Raw genomic sequence first — 12,612 nt, forward strand, 5'->3', positions numbered from 1 at the left:
ACTTGTTTTCTCAACTTCTCCTTCTTCAAAGTTTCCTTTGACAATCTTTCTCCTAGCTGAACTGCATTTTCTCCCAGTCCAGATAGCTCTTCCTTCAACTTCTTGATCTCTGTGTCACGACGGGTAAGCTTCCTGGACAAGTTCCTTGCTTTCTTTTTCTCCTTCTCCTCAAGCCTAAGCTTCTCTTCTCTTTGTTTCAAGTTCTTCTCCTTTCTCCTCATCTCTTTCGCATCTTCTTCACTCTTCTTCTCATGTTCTGACACTTTCGCCTCTAGCTCACCTTCCCTGACAACCAACTTCTTTATTGTTTTTGCATTTTGCATTACAGTCTCTTTCAGATGTTCATTTGTTTTCTTGAGTTTTGCTGCTTGTACAGCTAACACTGAGCTTGAAGCTTGTGGCCTTTCTTGACGTGAAGCGGGTGGTGCATAGAGTTCCTCTCTTAGTTTTCGTAGCGTTTCAGCACAACTCTGTTTCTTTTTGTTCTTGTTTGCCAAAGTCTTCTTGTCCTTTAAGGCTTTCAGAGATGACTGTAAAACCTTGTTATCTACGCTGCCAAAACTGCCTGGCTCAAGCAGTCGCTCCAACCACTGCTTTCCTTCAGGAAAGGGCCTTCGCTGATTTTGGCGGTACACCTCGATCTCCACCACCATCATTTTTGTCAGTGGTACTCTGTCTCCAGGACTGTTCCATCCATTCTCCAAAACAGATGGAGTGATTCCCACTCTTGCACACTCCGCTCCAACCTTGTTTACTGACAAGAAAAAAAGTACATTAATAAAATATTTATAATAACATGCAAGATGGTACACCCTACACACTGCACAACAATAAAAAAAAGTTAAGGATTTAACTTAATAAAGGAATTTCAATTTGTTAGTAATGTTACATTTACACAAGTTACAGAAATAATTTTTTTGCACAAATAAATACTCATTAGTAGCTTTAAGAAAAGTTGTGGCGGAGTAGATGAGTTAATGACGAAAATTAAGGACGATTTCGTAAACAAATTCCAACGACATCTAGACTTATCACTGCCGCCCCCCTCCCCACATGCTAGAGTTTAATTGAAAATCACTTCCGCATCGACTGACCAATTTACGTTCTGAATAAGTTAATTAAAAACGCGTTCAAATAATTTTCCCCCAACCATTTCTTTAAATAACTTATCTAGATTTATTCTATCACAATATGAAAGTAAAAGGTCGGGGTATATGCCGATAAATATCACTTGAAAGTTGAATCTACTCGGGCGTCATTTCGACAAAGGTAAAAACAACAATGTCCTAGTATATCTCGTATTTACAAGGAAAAATTCCGCATAAAAATACATTTAATCCGGCCAAAAATCATGTAAAAGCTACAAAAATAACTTACCAGTATTTTGGTGGGCTGTGGAGACCGTATCGTCGTCGGATGCCGGCTGGTTTGCGGCTCCGGCACGACGCTTCGCCTCGGCGTCAGTGGCGTCCGCCATCTTGGCTTCTTCCCCAAACTGGTCGCGGCGGTAGGAAAAGTAGCCCCCTATTTCGGGCTCACCACGTGCTCAAATCTATGCGAATTTGGTACCAAAATGACGGCAAACTTCTCAATTTTTCGAAAATAAATCCCACTAAAATTTTTTTAGGGGGTACGTAATCGAGAAATTGCGGTTTAAAGATTTTAAATCGGGATAATTTTCGATAGGGAAATCATACACGCGGGTGAGAGGTATCATTTTGAAGCTCGTATTCTTGTCTACAAATTGATAGCTAGCTTTACCGTGGGCGTTTGCACACGGCCCGCGAAAATGTGCTTTCCCGACGCCGAGTTGTTTACGTTTCGCGTGCGGGGTATGGCGGCCTGGGCTGCCGCGCGGAAATTACGCGGTACCCGATGGGATATTTCTCGCTTGTAATTGAAGGTATTTTAATAAATCTTTTACAGAAAGATAGATCACAACATTCTCCAACTACTGATACCAAAATTACATGCGTTTCTATACGATATATACAGGATTTAAGCCCCCAAAGTTGATGCATTTTCACTGTTTATGACGTCCCGGAGACAAGTTTTCCGGGCGTGCGCCACCCCTATGTATAGGCTCCATACCTGAATGTACAGGCTGGGCATCAAGGTGTGCAGTCATCTCTATAATGACAGCGTATCTTTGTATTTCTTTTGAAAATCATTTACGTCTTAGTCAGCTCTGGATATAAACTCATGAAAAAGAATTTTATCACCATTTTGATTGTTTTTTAAAGAAAACTGACATTTTAGGTGACATATGCCACAAACTAGAAGACAACCACTGATATCCAATCTAAACCAGACTGGATTCATGGACAATCTGGACATAACCTTTAACCAGATGTGACTAAGATTGATTGTGTCTTCCTGTTTTCATCATGCTGGTTCTTATATCATTGAATGGAATTGCGTGTAGACTGGAAAGTGACTGGGGGGGGGCTTGGAATCCACCATCGATGGTGACTAACCATTAATCCAATCCATGTGACCAATCCTTGGTGATGTATGTCAGGATATACCCTAGGAGACAGGAATTCCTTTTTGTGCTGATGTTTCTAGGACAGGTCTACCAGGCTGTGCCCATAATCATTAACTCTGTCGCCAAACTGAGTCAAAGCAGCTACTGGCTCACTTCCGGATAAGTTTACATAAAACGGGTGGATTATTGATCACATGTGATATAGGTGCAGGTCAGAGAGAAGAGTTCTGCATAGAGTCAGACAACCTGACTGGCCTGAATAGAAAATGAGGTAGAGGACGGATGAATAAATGGCAAAGAGCACTATCGCAGTATCAATGTCATTTTTCAGGACCTGACCAATTTGTTCTTGTCGTACGATTCTTGCAGGAAACTTCCCGGCGATAAGTGATGACTTGGTGAACTCATATCACCTGCTGCTGTGTTGTCTTGACCTGTTCTTCGGTAACGCGCTGTGTGCAGGGAGGAAAGACCTTCTCAACACTGAGTTTCCAGGTTTGTTCTTATGTGCATATCCAATATCAGTGTTCAAAATACACATCTGCATTTTGCAGAGACATTTACAGAAGAAAAATCGCAGAAGAAAAATCCTACAATTTGCAGTTTTGCATTATTACGTTGAGAAGGTTGTAGTATGAAGGCTTGTTTATTTACAGGAAGTGTTTTCAAATTGCAGAACAAAATTTTGACTCATCTGCAATATTGCAGAACAAAAAAGTATTTCTACTATTGAATGTCTCAACAACATCCTCACACTATTATTGTTTGAAGATAGAACAGTCTATTAATTGTCCGTTTGTCCTATTGTTGCTTAACATCATTTGTAGCTTAACTGTATTTTTCCCCACATGACTATTTTTTGGTTGACTTACACTTCTCTGCCCTGGCAGCATTGCCTGACGGTTTTACTAGCAGAGACTGGCGTACCCCCTCCGAGCCGCCCTGTATCATAGAGAAACTGTGCGAACTGCACGATGGGCTGGTTTTAGAGGCCAAGGGCATCAAAGAGCATTGGTGGAAGCCATATATCAAGAAACTCTTCGACAAAAAGGTAAGCATGGTGATAGCATTGCGATATGGTAAGGTCAGTCTGTTCTTGTACTAGAAGATGATCACCACTTTGAAATCTAGGGATTGATTTTTTTACAATTACTGAATTGTTGCTAGCCTACCTTTCATTTTGTGCATTGCAACTTGAATTTAATAATATATTAGCTATTATTCTATTATTGACCTAAAAGGAAGAAAAATACTAAAGGTCAAATTGCTTATAACTTAAAGTACTGTCGTATGTTGGTTTTAGAATTGAGAATGTCCACTGAGGCCAAACTTATGTCTTAATGTATGAGCAAAGAAAACAAAAGTTTATTTTATCTGTATGTCAGAGTAGTCTGCAATTGTCTATAATGTTGTTTGAGTTGCTTAGAGTGGAGGATTTTCCTTTTCATCAGTTGAAAGCAGTTATAAAAGGGGTCATGATTACAGACAGGAGTGGGGATTTCACAGACTTGTTGCATCTTATGGCTAAAAGAGACATGAAAGCTGGCAGCTTTGGTGTTACGTGACCTCTGTTGGTATTGCAGAGCTACTATAGAAGACTTAAGCCATGTCTCGGGGACCAAGGCACGGACTCTTGGATGAAACAGCAGACGAAATGTTATCTTTGCTCCATTGCTTTTCAAATCTGAAAGTAGGCCATGTTTGCAGGATTATATGGAACAGACACATACACTTTAGATATCTCAGGGACTTAAGTTCACTAGAAGCAGTTCAAAGTGTCGTAATAATGGCTAAGTCAGAGATGAAACTAAGTTGTTGTACAAGGTAGCAGACGCCGGTTTGAAGTCCCTGTTAGGGCAACACAAGTTTTAGCTTGTATTAGGAAGAGGCTACGACTTCTCACCACCATCTTTGCTGAGAAGAGTAAAGACTCACAGATGGGAGAGGTGGGGATAGATTTGCATAATAATACCTGAAATACAAGCTTTGTCCCAGGTCTGTTCTTAGAACCCCTGAAAAGAAGTGAAAAGTCTTTTGAGCTCCTTACAGCAGGCCTTGGTTGTTAGGGAACTGAAGAAGAAGAAGGGATGGGAGGGGGTGGGGGGCGTGACCTCCAGACCCCCTTCTAGCCTAGTGTTGTGTGTAAGGAGGTGACAAGGCAGCAAGGCAAATAACACACCACATCTGTTTTCTTCTGGTGTTAGAAGGAAACAAGGGAAACAAATCAGTCAATCTCAACAGCACATTCTCATGCTGAATACCTTTTCTCTAAGTACTTCTCAATACCCTCCTTGTTCCTGGCTTTGAATGAAATTTGGGGACTAAAGGTTGTTTCTACTGTCATATAAAACAATTACAATCCTATTTTCTGTTGTAGCAACATACTTCTTTCACAAAAGACAAATTCTAGTTGTATGAAAGAGCTGTTTTATATTGTATAAAAGAGGCCAGAGAAAATAGTATATTCTCTTAACTGCTACTTCAAACTATCAAAGACAAGAGGCCTTAGGAATGGATATCTTGTGTTGCAAAAAATTGAACTTGAGCGTTGCTCCATGTTGTACCCTTTGATGTTTGACCTATAGTTTATCTGCCAAACCTTCATTGTATTTTTCTTAGTGTGCACACCAAAGGGTGGTCAATGAAAGCGTTCAGGCCATGAACTTTGAACCCAAAGCATTCAGGGTAGATTAGGGTGTAGGACAAAGTGCATCAGTTGTTGGGGGAACCATGGTAGCACATAGTGTAGTTTTAACCCTCACTGTATGTCTATCAGCTAAACTATGTCCTATATGTGATATCATACCCTTTTGGAAAAATGCCAAGAGAAGTTACAGTTGGTACCTTTTCCCATTTGGAGAAAATATTATGATGTACATATCTATACTGATAAAACATGATCGTTGTTTCAGGGGAGAAAAAAAATGCTTGGGGATAAAGTTACATAATAAGAAATTTTTATGTTGGACTAGAAGTAGACCAGTTCGTTTAAACAGTGGAGGGTTGGTTTTTCAAAATTTTCCATTTTGAATGAAAGTCCTACGTAGTCAATATAACCATGAAGAGGCATGGCTATTTCAATAGACTAAGTGTAAGACTTGATAGCATGAGCAAATGGTATCTCCTATATCTGTGAGGCTTGGAGGTCATCACTATGCCGACGTGGATAGGGTCCTGACATGCCCATAGTCCCAGCTGGTTGTGAAGTATGTATGTTAGGGACTGTGGGTCGCCAGTCTGGACCACAGAGTTGGGATGTTGACAGGCATGTCACTGCTGGGGGCAAACAGATAGCAAGTACGTCTGAACGACCTTGTCTCATGACCCTGTCAGGGAACTTCATTCCGCACACACTCCTGAACTGTCAAAAATGTTTGCCTTGCAAAGAAAAAAGCTAAAGTTGTTGGTTTAGATATTCTCCCACCTGCCTCTGTAGATTTTGGTCAACTTGAATAAGAAACCCCCCTTCCCCTTCCTTACAAACAACCTTGATACCACCAGGGGCCAAGGTCATGATTTAGATGTATTACCTTGTCAGCAGCAGGGTTTGGGACATTAACGTTCCAGTTAGAAAGGATCACTTGGGTGATTATTCATGTGGGGTTAGTTATAGTATGGATGGGAAAGTCTGTGGCTCGTAATTCCCAGTACATTCCCAGCCAAGAAAGTAGAGCTGCAGGTACAAAGGTACTGGGTATTTGCTTGCTGAACGATTTTTGCTTGAAATGGTAACATAACAGAGAGTTGTATGAATGTAGAGCAGAGTAATGTGTTATGAAAGAAAAACTTGGAATGATGTGTGTGTGCTCACCATGGTCTTTTTCACATTGTGAAAGTTGGACAGTCTACAGGCTAAGATGCTTTTACATTACAGTGATATGTCATGTTCATGTTTTTTTGTGATTTCAGACTCTGAAAGGAAGACAGGAGACATTAACAGGGCTGTTGGATCTTGCCACTTTTGAGATCAACAAGTAAGTCATAGTAGCTCTTAATGTAGAATTGTACTAAACATTTGAACATATGTAAACATGTTTAAGTGTTTTCAACAATGGAGGTAGCTCATGTATGAATGGTAGTATCTGTCCATCAAAGAGCATCACTCAAGAATTTCAACTAAAAAGTCTTATAAATTCAAGGCCCAGAAGCACCATTGGTGAAATGCCTGCTGAGTGTCCTCCTTACCTAATAGAGCAGTTTATTCCCAAGAAAGTACAGAGGGTTCTTGATTGATTTTTTACTGTAGATAATACTGAATATTATAACAGCAAAGCCTTCTTGGAAAAATTATTGTACTTTACATTCCTCTTGTTTTGTCTGTGTAACATTTACTGGCACCCCCCAACCTAGGAAATCTGCTGTTAGTCAATTTCAGATATGAAAAGCTGACATTCAGGTTGGGTCGTCTTTCCTTTTCATGACTGTTTTGATATGATCGGATAGGCACTGTAGTCAAGGGAACTTGTCATCATCTCATTGTTTTGTCTAGCTGTATGAAACGTGGCGCCATATTCATATTCCACATTATGCCCCTTGATAAGCATGAGATATTGCATTAAAAGCGTAATATGTCAGGGATTTCCAACTTAGCTGGTCACTGACCTCTGCTGACCTTGTGTTATAAGGAGAAATTTGCTGACTAAAATGGTTCAGATGGCACACAAAGCTAGGATGGATATGGTTTTGGCCGTCGTAAATCAGTTCAACTTTTCATAACTAGGGTGATTTTCCAAAGTTTGTTAAGCTACACAGAGTCTTTAGACTTTACTAATCACAAAACAGGTCCTAAATCAATTTTGTCTATACACAGTAATAATATATGTAATACCTAGTCACTTTTTTTTAAATCTTTTGTTGTCGTAGGCCACATTAAGGGCAGAGAAGATTTGAACTGGAAGGAATTGGAGGTTGAGACAAACAGCATGAAAACTGCCTAAATTTTTTTCAGACACAAAACATTTAGTACAGGTTCTGTTACTTTAAACAGTTGTAACTCGACATTCAATGCACTTCTTTTTAACTAAAATTCTAGGCATTATGAAATGGACTTTAAGTTGAGGATGCCACTTTTGTTTCCAAATGTGGTTTTGGTAAATGCTTATGAAATGTCTTTTGTCCAAAACGGCACAGGGTTGGGTAATGGTACGTGCAGGTGTCTGTGGTATGCACGGGTGCGCTTAAATCACCTGACTGCGCTGCCATACTGCCACCTGTAACATGCCTTGCAAAAGAGAAGGATGCCTTCAAAGGAAAATGTCTGCACTTGCTGGACCAAACAGGTCTCTTTGTGGTTTCTCAGTGGTGCACAGTGCCTAAAACAGAAACAGCTTACGTTACACTTTGGGGAAAACCTTGGGGGGAAAGTGCTGTAGAAGATTTTCACTTGTGCATGCACCATGTCCTGCCAAGTGTAAGACAATTTGCTTTTTATTTCATCCATTCTTAACCTTTTACTGCTGCTACCAACATGAACAAACACTTCGCAGAAGTATTACAGCAACAGAGTTTGAAAACAAGACTTATAGCATGTACTATAAAATATAAAGTTTATGTTTGGAGGGACTCAAGAATTGCAAAATATTTTGTTACATTTGAATGATATTTAGCAAATGTGGGAGGAAACTCTCTAGTGCACATAGAATTGTCTTTACAGAAAAACTGTTGAGCACTCATTATCGATAGCGTACGTGGTTGAAAGGAAAGCATTGTTTGAACGAAAATGTATATATCCCCTCAACTCTGGAGTCCCAGGAATTATTTTACCTCATAAACAAATCATGAAAACTCATTAGTGAGATGACAGTCTTAACTAGCTCTGTGACATGAAAAGAAAACTCCATATGCCTAATCCATAGCTAACACTCCACAGATCTGCCTGATTGCAGGTGAAAAAGCACATGAATCGGTTGCTAAGATGTTCAGAAAGGCAGAACTAGTTGTCATGGGTACGGATATTATTGAATGATATTTGGAGCAACTTCCCCCTACATTTTAGCTTGGATATTCCTGTTCACACATGTACGGGTTCAGGTATACCATTTATTTTTTGCTTAACAGATTCGTATAGTTGTATCAGGAGCATTATCTCGTGAATTTAAAATTGGCCATTGCACTATAAAAGGGTGCCTCAATCCATTGATAGCTATTAGTGAGAAAGTTGCAAACCTTTCTATAATTTAATGACAGGATTGACCTTACAGCTGTTGTTCTGGCCAGGTTGATCACATTAATTATTTGTAAAGGCCTTGACTGAAGCGGCAGCCTGTGTAGTCCAAACATATAATCATGGAGTGATTTTCCAGTGGTTAAACTTCAATGTGCCAGAAGGTCCCCTTTTATGTGCCTCCCTTTCAAAAGGCTGTGTCTCTGTGGGGGGTGTGGTTCTTTGTAGTGTTACTGAAATGAAAGACTCGAGCGAGGCTTACCAAGGTCTCTCCATTTCTCACACTCGTACAAGTGCAATGTCTTTCAATTTTTTGTGAGTGATAAAAGATTCAATTTCGGTCAGCTTTTGAGCAACTTTTTGTTGTTTTCATCATAAATGAGGATGCAATTATTAGGTAAATATCCACTAACTGATTGGCCAGGGCCTAGTTCATTTCATGAGCAAGGTACATATGTGTGACCATTAAAAAAATACTGTGACAGATGTCACAAACTTGGCTGATTTTGTCATGTTTTTTTCCCATATCAGTAAGAGCATCAACAAGGAGTATGAGGAGTGGGTACTGACGGTTGGTGACTTTGACGAACGGATTTTCCTGGGCGAGGACGCGGACGTTGAGATCGGAACCCCCGCTAAACCTGCTCCTAACATCACCGGAGAACTGGGAGAGAGGATGGTGCAGAGCAGCCATCTCAAACAACACATGGCCGAGGTGAGGACTTCCTCCAATTAGAGCTCCTGAAATGAAAATTGATTTTCTTCCCTTCCATCTTAGATTAGTTTGGCACAAATCTCATTTTAGCATGCTTTCTTTGATTGGGGATTAGCCTGCTGGAGCCGCATGGCTGGTACGTCTGTCGAAAATTAATGATTGATGCATATTTGATCGAGTGCTGACAGACTTAGGTTTGTGGGAAAAAGAAATCGGTATCTAGCCCCAAACAGTTTTGACCTACTTAGGAGTGGTACACGGACAACAATGGATCCATTCTCAAACTGTATCCTCCGTCCACCCCTTCTTTCTCAGACCAAGTCCCTGGCCCCGTCCACACCGCTGACCGGGCGCCGGTACCTCAAGGAGAAGGACCCCACGGTCACGCCCGTCTCCACGGCAACTCAGAGTGTGAGCCGCCTGCAGGCCTTACTGGCTGGGCTGAAGACTGCCCCCAGCGACAACCTCACCAAGCTTTTCTCGTGAGTAATACTGGACCCAACCTCTAGATACATCTGATATTCTGTGTATTTTATTTATTCTAGTGCAGTTTTGACTGATCTTCATTGCCTTTGTTCTCTTAAAGTGACTTGGATACCCTTCAGTCAAATGGCTAGTCTTTCAGGCTTTATCCAAAATAGAAACATACATATAACATGGTCAAAATTAGCCCAATAGTCTCAATCCCTTTTAGAAGCTAATGAAATCTGTTGCCACACTACACACAAAGTCAGTTGTTGATTTCTTTCCCTCACACAGAGAATGTTCCAGAAACCCTCAGGAATCCATTAGCAGCAGAATAAAGGAGATGGGAGAACAGTTCTGCACCAGCTACACCCAGCCGTCTGAGGACCACCCCGGCTCGCACATCGAGTTTGCCCAGAAGCGGCTGAGACTGGCAGAGACCCTGTACTACAAGGTGCTGGAGAACATCATGCTGCAGGAGAAGAAGAGGCTGAAGGGCAAGCTGGATCTGGTGGTAGGTGTGGGGAGGGGGGCTGATACTAAGCAGATAAATGTAACTTGTACATGAAATATTGTAGGAGGAGCACTGTTGATAAAGAGATTGAAGTTATAAGATTGCTTGGTCAGAGATTGTGAATTGGCCTGTAAAGATGTGGCCATTAAAGTCTTTTGTAGCATTGATGTTAAGATTTCAATATTGATGTTATGGGAGGAGAGATAATGGACATCTAGAAAAAGGAAATTAGGAATAGTTGAAATCACTTTGAGGTAAGGGAATGTGTAACTTTTTTGCATTAACCACTTAGTAAGAGTGAAATGATCTTCCTTCTTTATTTCAGTCCTTGATGGAGCAGGATGTGTTCCACAGATCCCTGATGGCCTGCTGTCTGGAAATCATCATTTTCTCTTACAACTCACAAAGGTACAAACCCGTTCTTGTATTATCTCCTTCATAAACCTGTGTATGCATTTTGTTAGATAACATTCTTTTAACGTATCCCCCATTGTCTACTGTAAAAAAAGGAACAATTGACAAATGCAACTTGACATCAATTAGAATTATTGACTGGAAGAAATACTCTCCAATTTGCCTGTTACTCCAAAAGTGCTAACGGTTATGATAGATAATGTAAGTGTTGAGAAGGGATTTACCTGTATTCCCCCCATGTCTTTATCAGAACGTTCCCATGGATCATTGACGTGTTTGGCCTGAGCCCGTACCACTTCTACAAAGTCATTGAGGTTCTGATCCGTGCGGAGGATGGACTGTCCCGAGATGTGGTCAAACATCTCAACTTTGTGAGTATGACTCTGTGTAGAAAGTATTCTTCTCAGGATCATTTCAGTATGCAACAACTTAGAATGACTCTCATAATCTTAGAAAAGCAGTTGATATCATGTTCTGACTCGATGCTGAATGTTAATGTGTATGTTGTTTAAAAAAATGTTTGTTGTTGATGTTATGCAGTTCTCTAGTTGGTAATGACACAATTGTCAGAAGTATAGTAATCCAGGGCATGAAAAACAAATTTGGATCTGTGCACCCATTTTTTTCGTAGGTTTGCGTATGTAAAGATGTCAAATGTATAGTAGTATACAGCATATTCTTAACATCTATACGTCAGAAAAATGATAAAATCATTGTTAAAGTATTTTTAATAATTAGTTTTGCTGACATTCTACTTATTTTATCATATATGGTGCACCTCAAATGAATTTGGAGCCCTGTAACCTGTAACTGACAGTCCGTCCTTGTTGTGTTAGATTGAAGAACAGATCCTGGAGAGTCTTGCCTGGAAGTCAGAATCCCCGCTGTGGGAGGCCCTAAAGCTGAATGAGAACGCTGTCCCGTCCTGCGAGGAGGTCACCCTCCCCAGTCAGCTGGAGAACGGGCACACCACCGCCGCAGTACGCGTGGGGCAGTCTCCGCCCGTCCACCCACAAGTACGCAGGATCGCCAGGGACACGGGCGTCATGCTGAAGAAAGGTAAGGAAGTATGTAAGAAATTGACAAAGCAGGGCTAGTGATTGTGAGAGCAGATTTTGTTATTACTACTCCTGTTGTAATGAAAGAGGTAAACTGTTAAAAAATAAAGCAATAAGACCTATTTGTAATGAATGTTTCATTCCTATTACCTGAGTAGGAACTGATGATGTCGCTCTGTCCACAGTGGAGTCCCCCCTGTCGCCGCTGTCTGCTCACGACCGCTTCAGTTCGCCCGCCGCGGGCAGTCTGGGCACGGCCAAGCGCCGCCTGTTCTCCAACGACCAGGCGAGCAGTGCAGCCACTCCTACAACCAGCGCCCAGTCCCAGCAGGCCTCTGTCCAGGTGGTGACAACAGCTGCTGACCAGGCTGTACAGCAGACCATCACACAGCAGACCGTGGCTATACCTATACCATGTAGGTTCTTCATCAATATTTAGATAATCGTCTTGCAGCATTTCCATATGTAACCATAGTTGTTTAGATCTGTTGTTGCTCATTTAGTATGGCCTTTGTAAACATCAGTGTCTGTTGTCTATGTCCACTCTGGCACTAACATAGAAATATGTTGCTTTGTCATAGAGCAACTTGTGATTATGTTAAGCAAAAGGATTTTTCAATGATGGCAGAATGATGGCAAAACAACAACATACTGGTGCACAAGAAGATGACCATTTTTTTAGTTTCTTAGATGAAAATAAGCTTGAAAATGCCCCAACGAAAATCTCTTAAAACATCTCTAATTGGTGACATTCTCCTTTCAGCTGGAAGCGGGACCATCACATACTTGGCGACG

At 41.0% G+C, this 12,612-nt stretch overlaps 1 protein-coding gene across 8 annotated transcripts in view; it reads left to right on the forward strand.

Moving 5' to 3' along the window:
* The window catches only part of LOC109473749 (retinoblastoma-like protein 1), a 31,331-nt gene that overhangs the window by 9,924 nt on the left and 8,795 nt on the right, over positions 1-12,612 (forward strand). For 4 of the 8 annotated variants that reach the window (XM_019773769.1, XM_019773764.1, XM_019773767.1 and 1 more), the window contains 10 exons: positions 2,858-2,983; positions 3,379-3,539; positions 6,398-6,462; positions 9,183-9,366; positions 9,682-9,848; positions 10,126-10,345; positions 10,671-10,753; positions 11,010-11,130; positions 11,596-11,818; positions 12,003-12,233. In XM_019773769.1, coding sequence (XP_019629328.1) covers positions 2,858-2,983; positions 3,379-3,539; positions 6,398-6,462; positions 9,183-9,366; positions 9,682-9,848; positions 10,126-10,345; positions 10,671-10,753; positions 11,010-11,130; positions 11,596-11,818; positions 12,003-12,233 — 1,581 coding nt within the window. The remainder of the gene's footprint in view (positions 1-2,857; positions 2,984-3,378; positions 3,540-6,397; positions 6,463-9,182; positions 9,367-9,681; positions 9,849-10,125; positions 10,346-10,670; positions 10,754-11,009; positions 11,131-11,595; positions 11,819-12,002; positions 12,234-12,612) is intronic. The other 4 variants (XM_019773766.1, XM_019773770.1, XM_019773765.1 and 1 more) reach the window with 1 other exon arrangement.

This window comes from Branchiostoma belcheri, unplaced genomic scaffold (assembly GCF_001625305.1).
Source record: "Branchiostoma belcheri isolate BF01 breed outbred unplaced genomic scaffold, Haploidv18h27 scaffold3, whole genome shotgun sequence".
NCBI classification, from domain to species: Eukaryota; Metazoa; Chordata; class Leptocardii; order Amphioxiformes; family Branchiostomatidae; genus Branchiostoma; species Branchiostoma belcheri.